The sequence below is a fragment of the Saccostrea cucullata genome, unplaced genomic scaffold, assembly GCF_032062105.1.
Source record: "Saccostrea cucullata isolate Sc308-1 unplaced genomic scaffold, CSIRO_AGI_Scuc_v1 ctg506, whole genome shotgun sequence".
Classification (NCBI taxonomy): Eukaryota; Metazoa; Mollusca; class Bivalvia; order Ostreida; family Ostreidae; genus Saccostrea; species Saccostrea cuccullata.
This window is the reverse complement of record NW_026928892.1, coordinates 256,975-278,096: the sequence shown is the minus strand read 5'-3', so window position 1 is coordinate 278,096 and position 21,122 is coordinate 256,975. Positions and strand designations below refer to the sequence as shown.

Genomic DNA, 21,122 nt, shown 5'->3' with positions numbered 1-21,122 from the left:
GTAAGGAAGTTTTATTCATGTGTGATTGCATGTGATTTGAACTTACCTTTTCCTTTTCTTTCCTTGTGAGATTTTTTTTCTCTCGCACATTTGTTGGCTTGATTGCCACAATAGTTGGACAGGGAACATTTTCTCTACATAGGAAATAATTAATGGTATTGTGTCGAACTTGATGTCGTATAAGGGAAACTTGATGTTCTCTGAGCTATTAAGAGAGTTTAATACACTGTCATATTTTTCTCTCTCTTTCTGTCCTACAGGTTACCATAGCAGCATTATAATGAAGAGGAAAGGAATCTGATAGCATGGATCATACAAGTGTTTGGATGAATGCAGATCAACAAGAGCCGTACAATACATACTCCTAATGGCTGATAGGCCCACTCTACAGGAATTGGAGAGTCTCACCCTTCCGGTGCCGGAGGAAGATGTCGGAACTCCTGGAAACGTAAGTCAAGTTTCCTCCGTGTCTGCTCATAGTCGCTGCCTACTCGTCAAGGGAAACACGCAGCGAGACATTTACATACAGCAGGGCCTCGAGTTCAGTCGGGGTGAGGACACTCGATTTGGTATCGGAAGATGGAGGCCTCAGTGTTTACAAAGATGCCTCAACATCAAGGCATTTGTGGTGTGTATGAGTGTGCTTCTGGCTGTCTCAGGGACCTTGTCAACAGGATATTTGAACAGTGTGCTTACAACAATCGAAAAACGGTTTGAAATTGGTAGTTCTATCTCTGGACTTATCGCAGCATCCTATGAGTTTGGTTCACTGGTGGCGGTTGTGTTTATCAGTTACTTGGGAGGGCGACGTCACATTCCAGTATGGATCGCAACGGGCATCTTTTTCATGGGCCTCGGAGCATTCCTGTTTACTCTGCCTCATTTTATTGCCGAAAAATATACTGTGTATCGAGGTTTATCCGTCAATAACACAGAAGAAAACATATGTAAAATTAACAGTGGTTCCTTGGGGGATGGGTGTATTGACAATGACTCAGGGAATTGGATGTACGTTTTAATTCTGATATCCGCCCAGATAATGATAGGCACTGGCAGTACCCCAATCCTTACCCTGGGAACAACTTATGTTGACAATCACGTCCATAAAGATAAAGCTCCAGCATATTTAGGTAAGCATTTTTTGGATAAGTTAAACATTATATAAATGTTGCATGTAATCGAGTGTAACATTACAAATTTTCACCCAGAGAAAACTATTGTCAACGGAGGTAAAGCCATGGTAAACAATGGTTTTCAAGTGTTGAAAATTTTCAATGTTCACTCAACTACATGATGCTGTTTTATTATAATATACTGAGAGTTTTATACAAATACAGTGAGCCTTGCATGCATAAATTCCGAAAAGTTGACATTTTTTTGAATGCATGTATCACCCTTCGTCAAGCAATGTTGACTCTTGGTATGCTGAAATGCCTGGCTTCAATATTTAGCAGATAATAGAAACTAATAATGTTTTTTAACAAATGTTTCTCAACAAACCAGATTCAACTTATTTACATAAAAGTATAATACTAGTAATTAGTTATTATTACTAGCTATTCTGAAGTCTACATCTTTGCCAAGTTCCACTGAGATTGGAGGAAAGTACAGGAAAAGTAGCTTTGCGCTGCTTTCCAAGCAGTAGAGAGAGCTACAATCTCATCTGAGACTTTGGTAAAATCATGCATGTCAGACAAGAAAGCTATGTACATGCATTGCACAAGAAATGTTCAGATACTTTAATTACAATTAGACATTGTGAACTTGTAAATTTATTAGTTTTAAATGCTTCTTTCAAGTCCATTAGTTAATGTCTTATCTTGTCCTTAACAGCTTTTATATATGCCTCTGGAGTTCTGGGCCCTGTTCTGGGATATGGACTGGGGGCGCTGCTGTTGCAGTATTACGTAGACATGTTTAGCTTTGAGGTCAACATCCGACCTGGTGACCCCGAGTGGATTGGGGCCTGGTGGGGAGGATTTATCTTGTGTGGCACATTCCTTATGCTTCTTGTGTTCCCTTTCCTGTCATTTCCCAGGACACTGGTGGCCGAGAAGGCCAAGCTGCTGGAGTATAAATATAGTGAGGATGTACTGAAGAAAGAGAAGAAGGAAGATCAGCAGTCCAAGCACAGTAATGAGTACGGCAAGACAATTAAAGGTAAGCACAGTAATGAGTACGGCAAGACAATTAAAGGTAAGCACAGTAATGAGTACGGCAAGACAATTAAAGGTAAGCACAGTAATGAGTACGGCAAGACAATTAAAGGTAAGCACAGTAATGAGTACGGCAAGACAATTAAAGGTAAGCACAGTAATGAGTACGGCCAGACTATCAAAGGTGAGCACAGTAACAAGTTTTGTAAGACTACTGTATACAGGGTTATTTTCGCCTTGTGTTATGTTCGCCCTTTTGCACTAACAAACAATTTTGCCCCGTTTTTAAATTCCCCCAGTCACAGTTCTGTTCAAGAAATTATGCTGTTTTCTTTGAATTCGCCCCGTTTTAAATTCACCCACATTGATTAGGGCGAAAGGGGCGAATATAAAACGGGGGCGAAAATTTCCCTGTAAACAGTAATAAAGGTAAGCTCAGTAACGAATACGGCAAGACTAAAAAGTATGGGATACAAAATATAGGAACAAGAGGGAATATTTCTAAATTGTTAAATGTTATAGATACACAATACTGCATGGATATAGATTATTTGCCCTCTGACTGAATTGCCACAATCTCATTGGTGTAAAAGTGACATCTGACTGCCATCTGTATCTCTGTTACTGGTTTATGAAAACTTGTATCCCAAAGTAAATGTCACCTAACTATCTCAATATGTGCATTTGTTTATTGCATTATCATCATTATGGTCTTCAATTACTGTAGAAGTACTTTTTTCATGTGGTATTAGGCCTAGAAAGAAAATATGTTTGTTTCCGCTTTCCCAACCGACCCTAATTCATAGTGCCGACCCTAAATATTTTTTTAATGCTTTTGTCCCATGATGTGCAAGATTTCAACCAGGGAATTATAGCCTCCAACTTTGCAAGCTTTTCAAGACAGAAAGAAGTTTGGGTCACCTTTCTATTATAAGTTAAGTCACAGTAATTCTTGAAAACACCATTTCTTTTGTCATTAATGTTACTTCTACACACGTTTTGATTAAAGAAGCAAAAAAAATTTTTCAAAAAAAAAAAAAATTGCCTACCTACCTACCCTATATTTTTTCAGCCTGAAAGCGGAAACAAACATATTTTTTTTCTAGGCCTTACCGTAATTTACACTATGATCGCGGCCACAGATTTTCCAGGTAAATTTATCGTACTTGATATACCTGAATGGTAGGGATGGGTATCGCCAAAAATTTTGTATCGCGATATATCACGATTTTTTTCCAACAATATCACGATAATATCATGATATTTTTAAAAGCAGTTTTTACAATGATTTTATATGAAAAGTCATTTTTTTTTCTAAAAAATATGCTAGAAAAACAAAATTTTACTTTCTTGAAATTTTTATGTATATAAAATCAATTATGTTTGGACGGTAAAGATGCCGTTCTTTTCACTTTTTACAACATTTTTTATACTTTCTGTAATTGTAATTTGAAAGATTGAACAAATAAATGAATAATTTTTGGACTTTATAATAAGTACCAAAAGACCGGTATTTAGGTCTCCGTATCACGATACGTATCACGCAACAAAAAATCGTGATATACCGGTATACCGATAAAATCGCACATCCCTACTGAATGGCATCTAGTGCAAAAGTAGCAAATTTGCGTAATTTTCTACCCGCAAATAAAAGGAAATAGAGATTCTGCAGAATTACGACCCCGTGGAAAAAAGTATATCTACAGTATTTAATTAAACAAATCATTAATTATCATTGGTCGATCTCATAAGACTGTGAAGCTTCAATGAGATATATCAACCTGTTATATTTCTGTAGACGGTTTTTTGAGGACCTAGAAGGAGAGAGATATACCCTGTAATCAATGATTCCAGGTATTAGATGGCTGGACATCATTTATATTGCTGGATATCATTCTCAGCTGCAACAAACAGAAATAAAGCACTAGTCATGTCATGCATTTAAACCAATGAAAGTTCGACATTTCAGTCTAATGGAAAATAAATAGGAACATTTAATTAACTAAAGATTTCTATACACTAAAACACAGTATAGAACATAGTAGATATAGGAGAATGAGAAAACTTCTGTCAATAGTGTGGGATATAAAATGTAAGGGTCTGGGTAGTGCTATGATAACTCTTTCTTGCCAGGGTAACTGTGGATCTATTCTCTGACTAAGGATGTTTGGTTGTTTGTATGTAAAACAAATACTGTATACAGGGTTATTTTCACCCTTCTGCACTAGCAATAAATTTTGCCCCGATTTAAATTGGCCAGGCAGTCATAGTTATGTTTAAGAAATTATGCTATGTTCTTTGAATTGATCCCGTTTTAAATTTGCCCAATCATGAAGAGGGCAAAAGGGGTGAAAATAAAACGGGTGAAAATTTCCCTGTATACAGTAATAAAACAATAATAGGGTATATGAGCATCAGACAATATTAATTAACCTTTAACAAAATGAAAACAGTGAGGGTAGCACATATAGAACTATATCAAGATGAAGCTACATAAACATATTATTGTCTAGGGCATTGACCCCCCCCCCCTCCCCCCCCCCAAACCCAACACAAACCCCTCCACACACACACATACACCCACCTCCACCAAACCCCTAATAAAATATTTTTAAAAAGACAATGAAAAAAAGATAGTAGAAGTGATCAAATTTACAATAACAGTCACAGATTTGAAGAAGAATGAAGTGCAATCAGAATCACATTGAACTTAATTACTGGCTGGGGAAGGCATTTACTTTTAAGTGTCATTCATCTTTCTGTGCTAAATTGCTTCATTTTTTGGCTTAATGATGTAAAGTCTTGTGAAATTTCAGCATTTATGGAATTGTAATACCATGGTGACGTCTCTGCTTTAAATTGATTTTGACTTCATCTTTGAGAAAACTTGAAGTATTGATTGTAAACAGTTACATGCAAATTGAAAAATTATACCCTGGTAATTATACCAACAATTTCGATGAAAATTGTGTAGGTGCAATTATTTTTAAGAATTCAAAGTTAAATGTTATCGCAAGTTAAAGTTGCAGTCATTTTGAATTTGCTGTTAATTAAACTTCTGGGTTTTTTTTTTGCATTAAGGTTTCAGTGTAATTTTGCCTTCAAATTATTGTCCTATGACCAGACTTGTCGAAATCCGTCGGTCCTGTCGGCAAGGCCGGTAAAAATTTGTCTGGACCGATAACATTTAAGAAAACGTCGGTCCAGATGACCGTTTGAAAGAAATTGAGCGTAATGCAATTTTAATAAAGATCGGGATCGGGTTGCGTAATTAAAGGTCACAAACTCAGAAAAAGTGGCCGCGTACGCAGCATGTTGACGATAGCTGAGTGAATTTGTTATAGCAAAGTCATAAAACTTGTCATTTATATCTATGTTAAAGACTCTCTATCCAAAGAAAGGAAACTTGTTAGATTGAAGACTATTGAAAATAATAAAGTACATTTTGGTGCTGTTATTCATATGACTTTATCAGCTTCAAAATAAAGGTACAAGTATCTGGTCTGACAAAAGTTTGACTGGTCCGACAGAACATTCAATTTTGTCAGACCAAATGTCTGACAGTAATTAAAAAATTTCGACAAGTCTGTAAGACTATAATATATAATAAACCTGCTCTAGTTTAAAAATGCACTTAAAAGATAAAACTAAATGTATTTACAATAATATAGTATGACATTCATATCATTTTTTAAATAAAAAGAAGACTTAATTAATAATTTTGATTTGCTAAAATATTTATTCATAAAGAAGAAAAAGGCAACTCTTCTCCAAGAACAACGTAAGGTGTCTCTGAAATTCCTCTTCAGTGACACCAAAGATGAGAGGCTCTCAAGTTTTGAGTATGAATCTTAATCTTTTATGTGTTGGATTTGAGATTTTGTTACCAAAACACTAATAAAAGCTAATCTGGGCTCTAAGCCCTGCTAAATGACAGTAATACCACAGCTGAGGTATTGATCGGAAATCACAATCCATTTTAGTTCTACTAATATGATGGACAACGGTTCCCATGGGGATTCAGCCAACTGATTATTCTGTCACATCTCTTAAAACCACTGCTCACTAATTTCTCCTCACCTGAAGATTTCATTCAACCTGGAGTATTGAATTTGTATCAAGTTTCTTTTTCTGTCTCTTTCATCTATAGCATGTGATTGCGAACTTGTTTTTTTTTCTTGAATGGTAGTAATTAGCTCTGTAGACGCTATTGTCTGGAAAAAAGAAATTATTGAATTTGATATTTTTACTCTCAGAAATGTCACTTGTCATTGTTTTTCTTTCATTTTCGTCAGAGAGGAAATTTGTTTTTCAGTACATGTATTTATATTTATAAAAATTTTGATATTATGTTTAAAGAGTACTGTAATTACTTAGACAGTAAAAAGTACAGGGCAATTATAGTAAACTTGACCTTTAACTTTGCTTGTTAGACGTACTTATCATCAGACAGTGGTGTAAGCCTATTATTTCCTCCATTACTCTATGTTTATGTCTGTGGCCTCACATACTTAGTTATATGTGTATGATTTTCATGTCAACATGACTCAAAAAGTCTTAGGGAATCTGAGTTTTCATACTTCTTCATCATGTTCATAACATAAATTTGAGCCTTGGAGCCATCAGGGTTTGATCTCGAATTGTAGCTGGTCTGGTCCATCGTGTTTCCCCTCCTTTTGGTTATAGTTGAGATTTGGAGAAAAAAAAATACTTTTAGGTACTCATACACATGTAAATTTGTAATTATTCATATCAGTAAAAATTCTTGCATGAGAAAAAGACTCTCTTCTATTTGACTTAGGACAAGTTTTCACTTCCATTTATGATCGAAAGTCCAGGGTGAGGTCTTATTAGGCCTAGAAAAAAAATATGTTTGTTTCCGCTTTCGAAAGTCCAGCTTTTGTCCCATGATGTGCAAGATTTCAACCAGGGAATTATAGCCTCCAACTTTGCAGTAAGGTTATTATATTACACTTCATAAAAAAAAAAAAATCATAATTATATTTTTTCACTGCACAATCTCTTCACTTCATAAAAATCAGTTGAAGGACAGACACTGAGCAGCAGTTGTAATGAATAATATTCTACTTTATTTATTGCACTTTCAAGTACCTATAGACTTGTCAGTACATATAATGCACTTATTTACACTAGGACATAATATATAAAGTAGTTGGGAGTGTTTGTGAGGACAATGTCCTGTCATTAAGAAAAATACAAAACCATGTCTTATTAAGGGTATTGTAAAGTCGTATCTCTGTATTGTCACCTAATTGTAGAAATTTTGTTTTTGAAATCTCCATTAAATTTTATATAATTCATCATCTTATGCTCTGATTATTAATCATCTGGCATTTCTTTACTCAGCAACCACAACATATTATAAAGAACTATTCTGTTTTGTTATAGGTACAGTGTAACCTAGTTAATCTGTGTACTTGTTTTGCAGACATTCCCCATTCCATACTGTCCCTGTTTGTATGAGTACAGTGTAACCTAGTTAATCTGTGTACTTGTTTTGCAGACATTCCCCGTTCCATACTGTCCCTGTTGAAGAACAAGGTGTACCTGATCACCTGTCTGGGGATCTGCTGTGAGATCTCCATAGTCAGTGGCTTTGTGGTGTTCCTCCCTAAGTACCTAGAAACACAGTTTGGCACCTCCACCTCCATGGCCAACCTGTTTACTGGTGAGATTTTGTCAATGATGAATGAAATCAGCCAAACATTTGTAGGAGTTTATTTTTTTTTTAAATATTTACCCAATGCTTTCTACACAACAAAGTGAACTTTATTGAAATAAACATGTAAAAGGACATGCTGAAGCTTTATTATTTGCTCGTTATCACTTAGAACTTCCTGTTGGTTCATTTGTGTAAAATTTAGCTTCAATGTGTGTGATTTTCCAAAAGAAATCTATTCAATAATAATAAAAATGCACAAAATTTCCAGCAAACATCATGTGCATTATTTAACTGAAATTGTCTTTTTTGTCAACAAATGAATGAAAATAAATTATCCTAAAGGAAGTTATCTCTCTTCCCAAGAGGACCAGTGAGCCTGAAAACTGACACATTAATATTTCATGTCGTTATAAGAGTAACATGGAAAATTTTCACCTTGCGGAAAATAATGGTCAATAAAGTGCAGCTATGTTGATTAATTCATAAAGGTTTTTGAGGGGTAAAAGTTTTCAATGTCATCTTTCACTACACTGTTTTTTTTCCCAAATGGATCCTATGCATTTTCCTCAAACTTCTCTTGACCAAGCAGAATTGATTGATTTCCTTAAAGTACAAAAACATTTATTATAATTTTTTACAATACACTTATATATCATGGAATAGAGTAACATGCCCTCGTATGTGTAAATGTGTTTACATTACAAGAATACACCTTATTAACTTTTCAGTCTCTCTTGCTCATTGGTTTAAAGGCAGTCAAAGGAAAATAGCCCATTGATTATTTGCTCTAAAAGCAAGGTCGGATATGAGTTAGAAAGTTGAAGGGGGCAGAAGTTAAGCAATTAAAGGATGCTCAGATTTGTCATGTTGTGTAGCCCCAGTTCACAACTTTTTCAATCTGTTTAATAAAAAAAATGTTTTGATATTGGGAAATTGGCAGTTCTGTTAATATGTTTCCCTGTACATAGTATTTTAGTTAAGCATTTTAAATTAAATTTGTGCTAAATAGAAGTAGAATAAAACAATGAAATTCTTTCAGGTGCTATTGGCATTCCTGGAGCGGTTATTGGTATTTTAACAGGGGGATTCCTTCTGAAGAGGTTCCAGTTGAAACCAAAAGGTAAACATTTCATGTAATTTGTAAATAAGCAGAACTCCACATTTATTGCAAGTGAATTCAATACTGGTATATTTTTCTTCCCATTTCTTTTTACCCTGATATAAGACAGAAATTTGGCATACACAACTTCAATGTGATGGGATTTTTGTGAGATGAATGTCAATGAAAGGGTAATGCAGATTAAATTGGTTGCAATGAAGTGCTGTATTTTTTTGCGACTTTTCATGTTAACTGTGAAACAGTGATCTTTCATGAGGTGAATACATGCACTATACAATATACATTCATGGACTGTTATGTTGCCATCAACTCTGCACATTTCAAACCAACCTCCCACCCCACCCCCAAAAATACTTAAAATTAGAACATGTACCAGGATTCTAGGAATAATTGGAAAATTCTTCAAAGACAACCATCTGACTTTGAAATTTGTGTTATTTTTTATTGATGTGAACTGATGAGAATAGTTTTTGTGTTTATATAATTAAACCTTTATTGGCTTGCACTTTGTCAACACAATCATTCAGCTGTCCTTGAAGACCAATATTACACCCTGTCCAATTAGTAGGCTTAGTAAACTTTGTTTTTGTCAGCTAAATGATGGTGTTGACCCCACAAAAGTCAATAATTGTCTGAAGTTGACAGTCAAACAAGGAAAAATGACTCACCAATAAAAATTCTTCTTCCTGTTGATGTTCTATGACTTCAGCATGATGTGTTTTCTTCAGCAGTATCAACCAATGAGAGATAAGACACTCCTTTATTTGTAAACTACAGTTGAAATTGGGTATCTAGAACACTGATATCTTGAATGCCATGGATATGTTGAAGTAATTTTGAAGTCCCAACCCTTTATTCTTTATCTGGAATCTTTGGACATCTTGAAGTTGTTTTTTTCAATTCCATCAAGCTAAAGGTACCAAGGTTTGACTGTAATTGTATTGGTTAAATTTCCAGGAGCCATTCAGTTGACCCTGTTGCTGGACTCCCTTGCTTTGCTGGGTTTCCTGTCCTTTCTGGTGCTGGGATGTGAGAATCCTAAGATAGCAGGAGCCACCTTTCCATATCATGCTTCTATCAACATGAACAGGTATGGAGTCTCCAGAGTATCTCCCACATGAAGAGATTGGACCAAAAAACATTGCCAGATGAGGGAGGGGGGTTGCATGATATGTAATATCAAGATAGGGATGTTTAAAACTTTATCATTGTAGAAAAAAATAAATATTCGTCCTTATTTTGAGAGCTGAAAATTTTAGCATCCTTATCAATGTCAACAATTCATCCAATTTCAATAGTTTATATTTCTTACCCTCCAATTTTTCAGTTCCGAGTTGGAGGAGTTTGAGATAGAAGCCAATCTGACGTCCACTTGTAATATTGGCTGTTCCTGCTCCAATAATGACCTTGAGCCCATCTGCGGCATTAATGGCATTACGTATTTTTCACCTTGTCACGCGGGCTGTACCCAGTTCTTCTCACATATCACAACAGAGGAAAAGATGGTGGTAGGGTGCTAGTGAAGGGCATTTATAAAATTAAAACTTCTTGTATATAGAATCCATATACTGTTATGTTTTTGTTCACTGTGGAAAAATCATTATTAGTGAAATTAAACTGCACAAGTATATAACTCCATCGCATTTGGTCAGAAAAATTTAACTACTCTACTTTACCACAATTGTAATTTAAATCTTTCCTTTAACAAATAATAATTCTGAAGTGTCTATTTGATTACAGAATTTCAGTGGTTGTTCTTGTATCATGGAGAACTCGAGTATTTCCCCCGAGGTGATCATGTCCCCTGTGGCGACCAGTGGACCATGTAAATCCACCTGTCAGAACCTGCTACCATTCCTAATTCTTCTGGTGATCCTCACCTTTACTGTGGCTGGCACACAGATGCCCCTCCTTATGATTACCCTCAGGTAAATTACAGATATACAAGAAATATACAATAAGATAGAGAGATATACACAGTGAGATAGATATATACAATAATAGGGATGTGCGATTTTATCGGTATACCGGTATATCGCGATTTTTTGTTGCGTGGTACGTATCGTGATACGGAGACCTAAATACCGGTATTTAAGTACATATTATAAAGTCCAGGAATTATTCATTTATTTGTTTAATCTTTTCAAATTACAATTACAGAAAGTATAAAAATGTTGTAAAACGTGAAAAGAACGGCATCTTATCGTCCAAACATAATTGATTTTATATACATAAATATTTCAAGAAAATGAAATTTTGTTTTTCAAGCAAATTTTTTAGAAAAATAATGACTTTTCATATAAAATTATTGTAAAAACTGCTTTTAAGAATATTATGATTTTATCGTGATATTGTGGGAAAAAAATCGTGATATATCGCGATACGAAATTTTTGGCGATACCCATCCCTATACAATAAGATAGAGAGATATACACAGTAAGATAGATATATACAATAAGATAGAGAGATATACAATAGGAGAGACATATATACAGTAAGATAGATATATACAATAAGATAGAGAGATATACACAGAGAGATATATATACAATAAGATAGAGAGATATATACAGTAAGATAGATATATACAATAAGATAGAGAGATATACAATAGGAGAGAGATATACACAGTAAGATAGATATATACAATAAGATAGAGAGATATACACAGAGAGATATATGTACAATAAGATAGAGAGATATACACAGAGAGATATATATATACAATAAGATAGAGAGATATATACAGTAAGATAGATATATACAATAAGATAGAGAGATATACAATAGGAGAGAGATATACACAGTAAGATAGATATATACAATAAGAGAGATATACACAGAGAGATATATATACAATAAGATAGAGAGATATACACAGAGAGATATATATACAATAAGATAGAGAGATATATACAGGAAGATAGATATATACAATAAGATAGAGAGATATACAATAGGAGAGAGATATACACAGTAAGATAGATATATGCAATAAGATAGAGAGATATACAATAGGAGAGACATATATACAGTAAGATAGATATATACAATAAGATAGAGAGATATACACAGAGAGATATATATACAATAAGATAGAGAGATATATACAGTAAGATAGATATATACAATAAGATAGAGAGTTATACAATAGGAGAGAGATATACACAGTGAGATAGATATATACAATAAGATAGAGAGATATATACAGTAAGATAGATATATACAATAAGATAGAGAGATATACACAGTGAGATAGATATGTACAATAAGATACAAAGATATTCATAGTAAGATGGATATATACAATAAGATAGATAGATATACATAGTGAGATAGATATATACAATTAGATAGATATATATACAGTAAAATAGATATATACAATAAGATAGAGATATACAATAAGGTACAGAGATATACAATAGCACACATATGCCCCTCCTCATGATTACCCTTAAGTAAATGACAACTTTACAAAAAGATAGAGAGATGCATATACAATAAGATAGAGAGATATACAACACACAAAGTTTCCACTTCTCATGATAAATCGTGTTTTCTAAGATTCATTAGAAAATGAAAATAAATTACTCTAAATATTAATTGTATTTATTCAATTTTTTATATTGTTAATTTTTTTTTTCTGTTGTAGGTCTGTCCATGAAGAGGAAAGATGTTTTGCCCTGGGTCTTCAGTTTGTCATACTGAGATTGTTTGGTAGGTGTCTGCCAGGGACAGTTTTTGTACATTTCTTAAAGTGCATTTCTTCAAGCTATTATTTTATGAAAAGCACACTTTTCACCATGATTAAGGTGAAAGAATAATATGTGAGAGTGTAATTATAATTTGATTAAATTCTTGATGTATATTTTACATCTTACTTACAGCTTACATCCCTTCTCCTATAATGTTTGGGAACACCATTGATACAGCGTGTCTATTATGGAGGGATTGGTGTGGAAGTTCTGGGTCCTGTTCTATCTATGACATTGTACAGTTCAGATATCGATATATAGGTATGTTTGTCTAGTCTCCGAGTAGTTAACGTTTAAAGATGTATAAAGATAATAAATAATTAATTTGGGCTTTTTGAATAGATCACTTTAGTCGTCACGCAGATGAATTATGACCAGCTGAATGGGATTTATTGTATAGAAAATGATTATATGTCTTGAAAAGGTTTAACACCTGGAGAAATTGTGTCCATGGTTTGAATGTAATGTTTTGCTTTATTTTAAGTTTTGAATCTCTGTATTTAGCAAAAATTGCTAGTTAATTTATGTATTCAACATAAGATCCTCTAAGAGTTGCCCATCTGTAAGTTACCGTAAACTAGTGTAAAATCACTTATTTTCAAGGGGTCAAATTTTTCATGGTTTGAGGAAAAAATGCAGGTTTGTTGGGATTTAATTTTGTGGATTAATAATTGTTGAGTTGTTATATCTGAAAAATTACATTTCATGGAAGATGTAAATTCATGGGTATCTTCATACCTGGAAAACCACGAAAATTAAACCCCCACAAAAATTAGTGATTTCGCAGTAAAAGCATGGTAAGGAAGAGCATGAGACCCTTTACAAAAATTATGCAAATCATGGCCTTGAGGTTCAGACATTAAGTCAGAAAGTGATGATTGGTTGATGTCATATCGAAATATATTACAATTAAGAAAATGGACATTTAAGAGGCAAAAAACTATAACAGACATCAGTCTACCAACATTTTAAAAATAATGATAAGGGTACACAATTCAGTCTCAGGACAGGTCTAATACATTACATATTTGATTATTTTGTCCTTTTCACATAAAGGTATTTAGAGCTAATGTTTTCTTTCTTGAGTTTATCCTATTTACATTTATTGTATACATTACACTTATTCACCCACTTGCAAAGAGGGAAAAGGGAAGGGGGGTGTAAATGGTACTAAATGCCCATTGTCATGATGCACATTGTGCATGTCTTGTGTTCCTTTGCTTGAAGAACCCAGATAAGTTTTAAAGCCGCAGACAATACTGACATAACATATTTTCTATGTTTTCTTTTGTTTCAGGAATTTCAGCTGGTCTGAAATTTATGGGAACTGTGTTTTTCTTTGTGGTGTGGATCCTGATGCGTCGACAGATAAGAAGAGATTTACAGTTAAATCTTCCTGTAAGTTCCAACCTTAAATATCTGATGAAATAAAGATTTTAAGCCTGAAAAATAGGGAATAACTTTTATCTCATTTCTCTTCTTGTTTTATCTGTATTAAAATTATCTTTTCCCATTTTTTGTAGAGAATATTTCCATGATAAGAAAAGCATGCATTTAATGAATTGACTTTTAAATCCTAAATTTTGTGAGGGTTTAATTTTCATGATGTGAAGAGACCTAAAAATTCACATCTTCCTTGAATTGCTGCAATTTCAAAAAAGAACATCTTGTCACTTATGTAACCATAAATCAATGCCTCCCAAAATCAATTATTTTTTCTTCAGAAAATGAAAATTTGATGCCCGCGAAAAGAAGTGATTTTACTGTCTACTTCCATTACATGAGTTTCGAATACATAAGTGACAATTTCATTATTACAGGTCGGTGATATCATGTCTTCAATGAATTCCATAAACAAGTTAGACCTTGACTACCCTCAGCGCCACGCCCACCCCCGGGGGGGATCAGGAGACCAGACTAAGGCCATGGTAGAGGACCACCAAGCACCTAATGAGTCCTGTCTGTGATATTTATCTAATCAAAACATGTAGCCTCACTCCGTATTGCCAATCTTTGTCATTCAATAACGTGAACAATATTACTTGTGTATCACATTTTTTTTTTTTGTCAGTATCAGTTAAAAATATCATTTTTTTTTCTCTGGCCACTGTTTCTCCCATGTGTCAAATGATGTATGTACATATATATATATATATATTTATAATATATATCATTACGATTATGTTCTTGTTCTGTTATCCTTCTATCGATATATACAATGTAATATACAATGTAATATAGCTATTATAACTCATGTAAAGAATTTTCTCCAAGCCGAACGATGATGACAGCTTGTTGACTCTTTATTGCCCGACTGTATAGGCACATAGCAAAGATATTCAGACTTATAATGGTTGTCAGTAACGAAATATCGCCCGAAACGGCATTACTGAATCGGCTTTAGAAGTGCAATGTACATATCTATAACATACTGTCCTATGTCCTATGTATCACAATGTAAATTGTTCAATACTTGTGAAGTTTATGGTCCTGTGTTTTTAAATTATCAAATATTTGTGAAATTCATGTTTTTTGTGACTTGTATGGGTTCTCTGTGTTGTTGTTGTTGCTGTGATAGTTAGAACAATGTAGCAAACATGTGTATCAGGGAAAGGGAATAGAACAAATTAAGGATATGTGGTCTATAATGTAATGTATACATGTATTTTGAAAACTTTGCAGTCAAGTGTATTTTTCTTAACCTTTGTCTAAATTGAAAAAAGTTTAAGTTCTCTTGAGAAAAGGGAAAGTAACAGGTTAATTTTAAAAATTTATTCTTTAAATTTATATGAATTTTAAAGCAAGCCGGCTCAATTACTATCTTTTAACATATACAAAATATCAATAATTTTTTAGGAATATGAATTATTCAACAAACATGAACTTTATTTTTCACTTTTATTCTTTTGTCCGTTCGTTTTTTTCCTTTGAATTGTTTACTTGGTGATACTTTTGAAGTTCTGTAATACAACGAGGTAGAAAATAAGATTTAAGTTCTAATTCAATGTCATTATTCACAGATGTAAACAACATGCACCTTTTATGAGAAATATTAATTATTTTAAGCTATTGAAAGAAGGTACAATTGTAGAGAGAGAAAAAAAGTGTTCCAAGGGAAAAAACTCTGGCAGTTTATTACTGATCATCAGAAAGTAACATCAGTTTTGACAACAAAGCAATATGAGCTGTATCTTTGCAAATTTTATTTTGCTGGTAAAATGTGCTTTTATGATTAATTTGTACGTAATTTAAACCCTTATGACCAATAAGCCCAAAATAAAGTTTAAAATGTTTCAGAAGAAATATTTCTTTTCAACTGAATACACAGTTTTATATAAGAAATCATTATTGTACAGGACGACAATAATTCAATTTTCTTCAATCAAAGCTAATAAAAAATTTTCATTGCAAATATGAACAACAGATTTTTATAAATGATTTATTGTTCTGTCATTAGATTAGTTAATTACAATTTTGCAATAAAATTTTCCTATGTCAAACATGCAGCTCATATTGCTTTAAATTATTAAAACTATTGATAAATGCATATGTCACCAACCCTTTGCTTTGTAAAAAGGACTGAAGAAAATATTGTAAAATGGGTCAGAGCTTATATAATCTTGTATTATTTACTGTAACTATTTATTAATACTCCCGAATATAAGTAACAATGCAATATACATGTGTTCAAGGAGGAATACAGTAAATGTTATTCCCAATTATATCCCAAAAAGTGTTCATATTAGAAATTTTCAGTCAAAGTTATAATCAGTTCTTGCCAGATTGCTAGTAAGCCATATATTTTATTATGTTCCCCAAACGAAGTTGGGGAACATATTGTTTTTACTCTGTTTCTTATTATTATTATTCTTCTTCTTCTTCCTGGGTACTTTTTTGTCCGGGAGTGATCTTGTAAACTGTTCATCCGATGTAGGTAAAACCTTTTTAGGGTCAGTAGACATGTTATGTAGATTTGTGGGATCAAGGTCATTTTGCGCGCACGTGCTTGCAAGAGCGTGCGCGTGCAACACATGAATTGACCAATATAATAGATATAACCGTAACTTTTTTATTTTTTGATGGAATGCTTTGAAACTCATAATTTGATTATTTATTAGTAGTATAGACATGATGACATGGTCAAAATAGCAAGATCTCATGCGCATGCACGTGCGCTTTGCTCTGATTGGCTGAAACTAAAGTCTCTATATCTCTCTTGTTTTTCGACGAAATCCTATGAAATTTTGAACATAGCCATGCATTAATATATCCTACAACATGATATATAGCATATATCATAAAATCACGTGCATGCACGTGTGCTGCAATCTGATTGGCTTAAACTTTAAATAGCTATAACTCCCTTGGTTTTCAACCAAACAGGATGGGATTTGGAACATAGATAGATATAGTGAACTTCTACAACATGATATGGTCGCCATGCACATGCATACACGTGCGTGTACTTGCGCTGTAATCTGATTGGCTGAAACTTCAAACAGCTATAACTGCCTTGGTTTTCAACCAAACGGAGTGGGATTTAGAACATAGAGAGATGTAATGGACGTCTACAAGAAGATATGGACACCATGCTCATGTATGCACGTGCGTGCACGTGAAATGAGTTAAATCAAAAATGCACTTGAATGGGCGTATTTTTAAATACTTTTGGATTAAATGCTGTAATATTTAGTATATTCAAATGTATAGATTGTGTATACAAGATGATATGGTCATTACGCACATGCATTCACATGTGCACGCGTGCAATGCTAAAATTTGAATGAACTTGGCGTTGTTAAAGTCTCAAATTTATGCATAGATTTTGTCCTATTTGGGAGTTGGGGAGCGTTTGGGGAACATCTGTAACGGTCCCCGTTACAATTAGCACTAGTTAATTATAAGTTAGAAATAACGCAATATTTACGGCTAAGGCTAATTTAAATAGTAGTCCTAATTTATTTATTTGATTACAGTGAATGCTTGCCAGATTGATTGTATTTTATTACAAGCATGAATTGTTTATTTGTTAGATCTTTTTTTCATCCATGTCTAATAATTTCTCGTAATGAATAATTTTGAAAACCAAGTACAGTTGAAGTTGCTTTTAACTGTAATGATAAAAAAATGTACTCACTGAAAGAAAAATGAAACTGAAAGAAAAAATGAGATGTATTATTTTATGTATGATTATAATTATTGGATGTAAGAATCTATTGAAAATAAGAATTTATAAATAGAAGGCTGAAACTGAATCTAATAGAATTGATTTGTTTATTAGAAAGTTTTAATTATTTTATTGGTAGTTAATAGGGCATAAACATGAAAGAGAAAGTTGTAATCTAGCATTGCTTCTGATAATTAAACAGATATTTTTCTTTTTTTTTGTGAAGTTTTAGATGCTACATAATATTTTGCATCTTTGAGTCTTTTCTTTATCAATGCAATTTTACTGTATTTTTGTGCATTTGCTCTGTATTCCATGTTTTTGTTCTTGGCAGTTATTTTCCAACATAAGTTAATTGTTAAAATAATGAATCTTTTGGAAATTTGTTATTAATCTTGGTTTTTGTTTTACCTAGAATTGATCAAATGTGACACTTGATCTGTTTTTAAAAATAAAGTTTAAACACTAATACTTTCTGATTCTAATTTTTTTTAGCTCACCTGAGCCGAAGGCTCAAGTGAGCTTTTCTGATCAAAATTTGTCTGTTGTTGTCATCATTGTTGTAAACTTTTCACATTTTCATTTTCTTTTCAAGAACCACTGGGCCAATTTCAACCAAACTTGTTACAAAGTATCCTTGGGTAAAGGGGATTCAAGTTTGTTCAAATGAAGGGGCCACGCCCTTTTCCAAGGGGAGATAATTATGAATTATAGAAAAATTAATGGCATTTTTAAAAAATCTTCTTCTGTAGAACTACTAAGCCAGGAAAGATTAAACTCATGTGGAATCATCCTCAGGTACTGTAGATTCAAGTTTGTTCAAATCATGACCCCGGGGGGTAAGGTAGGGCCAAAATGGCCAATCAAAGTATTACATAAGAGTAGATAGGAAAAACCTTTAAAAATCTTCCCAAGAACCACTGGCCCAGGAAAGATGAAACTCATGTGGAATTATCCTCAGGTAGTGTAGATTCAAGTTTGTTCAAATCATGACCCCGGGGGTAAGGTAGGGCCAAAAGGGCCGATCAAAGTTTTACATAGGAGTATATAGGAAACATCTTTAAAAATCTTCTTCTCAACAGACGGAAGGACGGATGTACAGACGGACGGGCAGAATTAACGATTACTATATAACCTCCCGCTTTTCAATGGGGGGGGGGGGTATAAAAACAGAAAAAGAAATTCTGCAGTTTTACTGTTTCATCATTTGTCAGCCATATTGAATTTTCGGTGTAATTACCTACACATGCTCTGCACAGGGTGAAGAAGGTGTACACCAAAAGTGTACACTTTTGCACTTGATTATGAAAAAGTGTACACCGATTGTAAGGTGTAGACAAATCAAGCGCGCCCATAGTAATCGTTAGTTCCGTCCGTCTGTTACGCTTTGGGGTACCCATCTCTTATTCGCAACTCCTCTCATACCACTGAATGAAATTTGATGAAACTTTCAGAGAATCTTTATTACATATTGCCATTGTGCACCTGCTATTTTACTTTTTGATCCGACACAAATTTTGGGTTTCCCGGCCACAGCAAAACATGGACTTTGCCATTATAACGGTATATGAAGGCGGGGGGTATCATTTAGTGAGCTCATTGCTCACAGTACCTCTAGTTTTTAATAGTAAATTTCTTCTATGAAGAGGAAAATTCTTCTGCATTTACGGTTTGAAACGTTAAAATTTTGCAGTAGGATTAATCTTTCATGACTCTAGATTTTAGATGTTGACACTTAAAAAGTCCACCTTATTAACATAGAAAGCAGTCAAACATATGAATTATTAAATGATAAGGAATTTTGGTGCTCTCTCATTGGTCTAGACGCCATTTGTGTACCTCAGAGTGAGTTCACCTCAAATGACGTTCTGGGAGGTTTATTCGGGTTTTCCCTCTCGACCAACCATAGATTTGCTTACAGCTTTTTCGACCAATCAGATTGCGTGTTTCAAAGCATGTGTCGGTGTGAATGTAAACATGTCAGACGCCATTACCAAGGAGATTACGAACTTTTGAAAGTAAATGGTTGAGTATTTATTGTTTAATATGTTTTACGGTGTGACCGTTGGGGCGAGCGCAGTTGTACCATCAAAAAAACTTGAAAAATATTTATCAGCCACTTCAGACATCAAGCCGCACAAGACGTCTCGACTACCTGTGACGTCATACGACGTCAGAGCTCGTCGGAACTTACGGAGACAGCCGAGCGTCTGGTTGAAACTATAGACCTAGTGCAATTTTGGTCGAAAAACATTGCAGAGTTATTTTTTGTTTATTTGAAAAATATCTACAAACTGACAGCCTTTCATGCTGTACGTTATTATTTATTTTATTTATTTATTTATTCGCGCAAAGGACATTGGGTAGTGCAGGAATTCTGGGAATGTTGCACAGAGAAATTTGGCTGACGTATGTACAGATTTCATTCCGAATGTCCTCTGTTCTTACACGTTATATAGTCTATTGAGCTCGCTTCGCGACGCTCGCTGCGCTCGCTATTAATATTGTTTTTAAACTTTTTAACTAATAGCGAGCGCAGCGAGCGTCGCGAAGCGACGCTCGCGAAGCGAGCTCAATAGACTAACGTGTATGAACAGAGGAAATTCGGATTGAAATCTGTACATACGTCAGCCAAATTTCTCTGTGCAACATTCCCAGAATTCCTGCACTACCCAATGTCCTTTATGCGAATAAATCAAAAATAGTATAAAAATTAAAGGAACATTGTTTCTTACCGAAATCTTAACGAAATGATTTTGCCTTACCTTATTCAAAAAAATACCCCCATGCCACAACACCGGCCTTCACCTTGCCCTTCGGAAATGATACAAATGACGTCACCGGAAACTTACGAATTTTGACGAAGTTATGTCGGTACCTTCCGTGAAACTCGGAAAACATGTTGCAGTGCATAGCAACATGGTGGCTAAAACACAGCAACAACTTACTTGAAAAGAACGATTTAATGCAATCTCTTCTCCATAAAACTAGCGTTTGCGTCCTAAGTCAACAGAACTTTTTATCTGACGTCATACTTTCGTCACTTCAACGGTTCGGGTATTTCCGATTTTGTCGGAAACTTCCGAGAAGTTTGGAATCTCGATCCCGATGCTTGGGAAATGATTTCTTTTTATTGTTTTGTTTTATTCTTTTTGCTTTCTTTTTCTTGAATGATAGACAGTACATGTGTAGGTTTATGATAGTAAATAAACTGCGCTCGCCCCAACGGTCACACCGT

At 34.0% G+C, this 21,122-nt stretch overlaps 1 protein-coding gene across 7 annotated transcripts in view; it reads left to right on the top strand.

Annotated features, from left to right (window-relative positions):
- LOC134279082 (solute carrier organic anion transporter family member 5A1-like) overlaps positions 1–15,480 on the top strand; it is a 30,145-nt gene extending 14,665 nt beyond the window's left edge. For 6 of the 7 annotated variants that reach the window (XM_062761423.1, XM_062761430.1, XM_062761428.1 and 3 more), the window contains exons 2-12: positions 261–1,130; positions 1,834–2,160; positions 7,681–7,845; positions 8,879–8,959; positions 9,917–10,049; positions 10,287–10,467; positions 10,700–10,887; positions 12,615–12,679; positions 12,850–12,978; positions 14,015–14,115; positions 14,538–15,480. In XM_062761423.1, the coding sequence (XP_062617407.1) occupies positions 368–1,130; positions 1,834–2,160; positions 7,681–7,845; positions 8,879–8,959; positions 9,917–10,049; positions 10,287–10,467; positions 10,700–10,887; positions 12,615–12,679; positions 12,850–12,978; positions 14,015–14,115; positions 14,538–14,684 (2,280 nt within the window). In that variant the 5' untranslated portion in view covers positions 261–367 and the 3' untranslated portion in view covers positions 14,685–15,480. Of the gene's footprint in view, positions 1–46; positions 156–260; positions 1,131–1,833; positions 2,161–7,680; positions 7,846–8,878; positions 8,960–9,916; positions 10,050–10,286; positions 10,468–10,699; positions 10,888–12,614; positions 12,680–12,849; positions 12,979–14,014; positions 14,116–14,537 lie in introns of those variants that run through there. The other variant, XM_062761424.1, reaches the window with a different exon arrangement.
- The last annotated feature ends 5,642 nt before the right edge of the window (positions 15,481–21,122 follow it).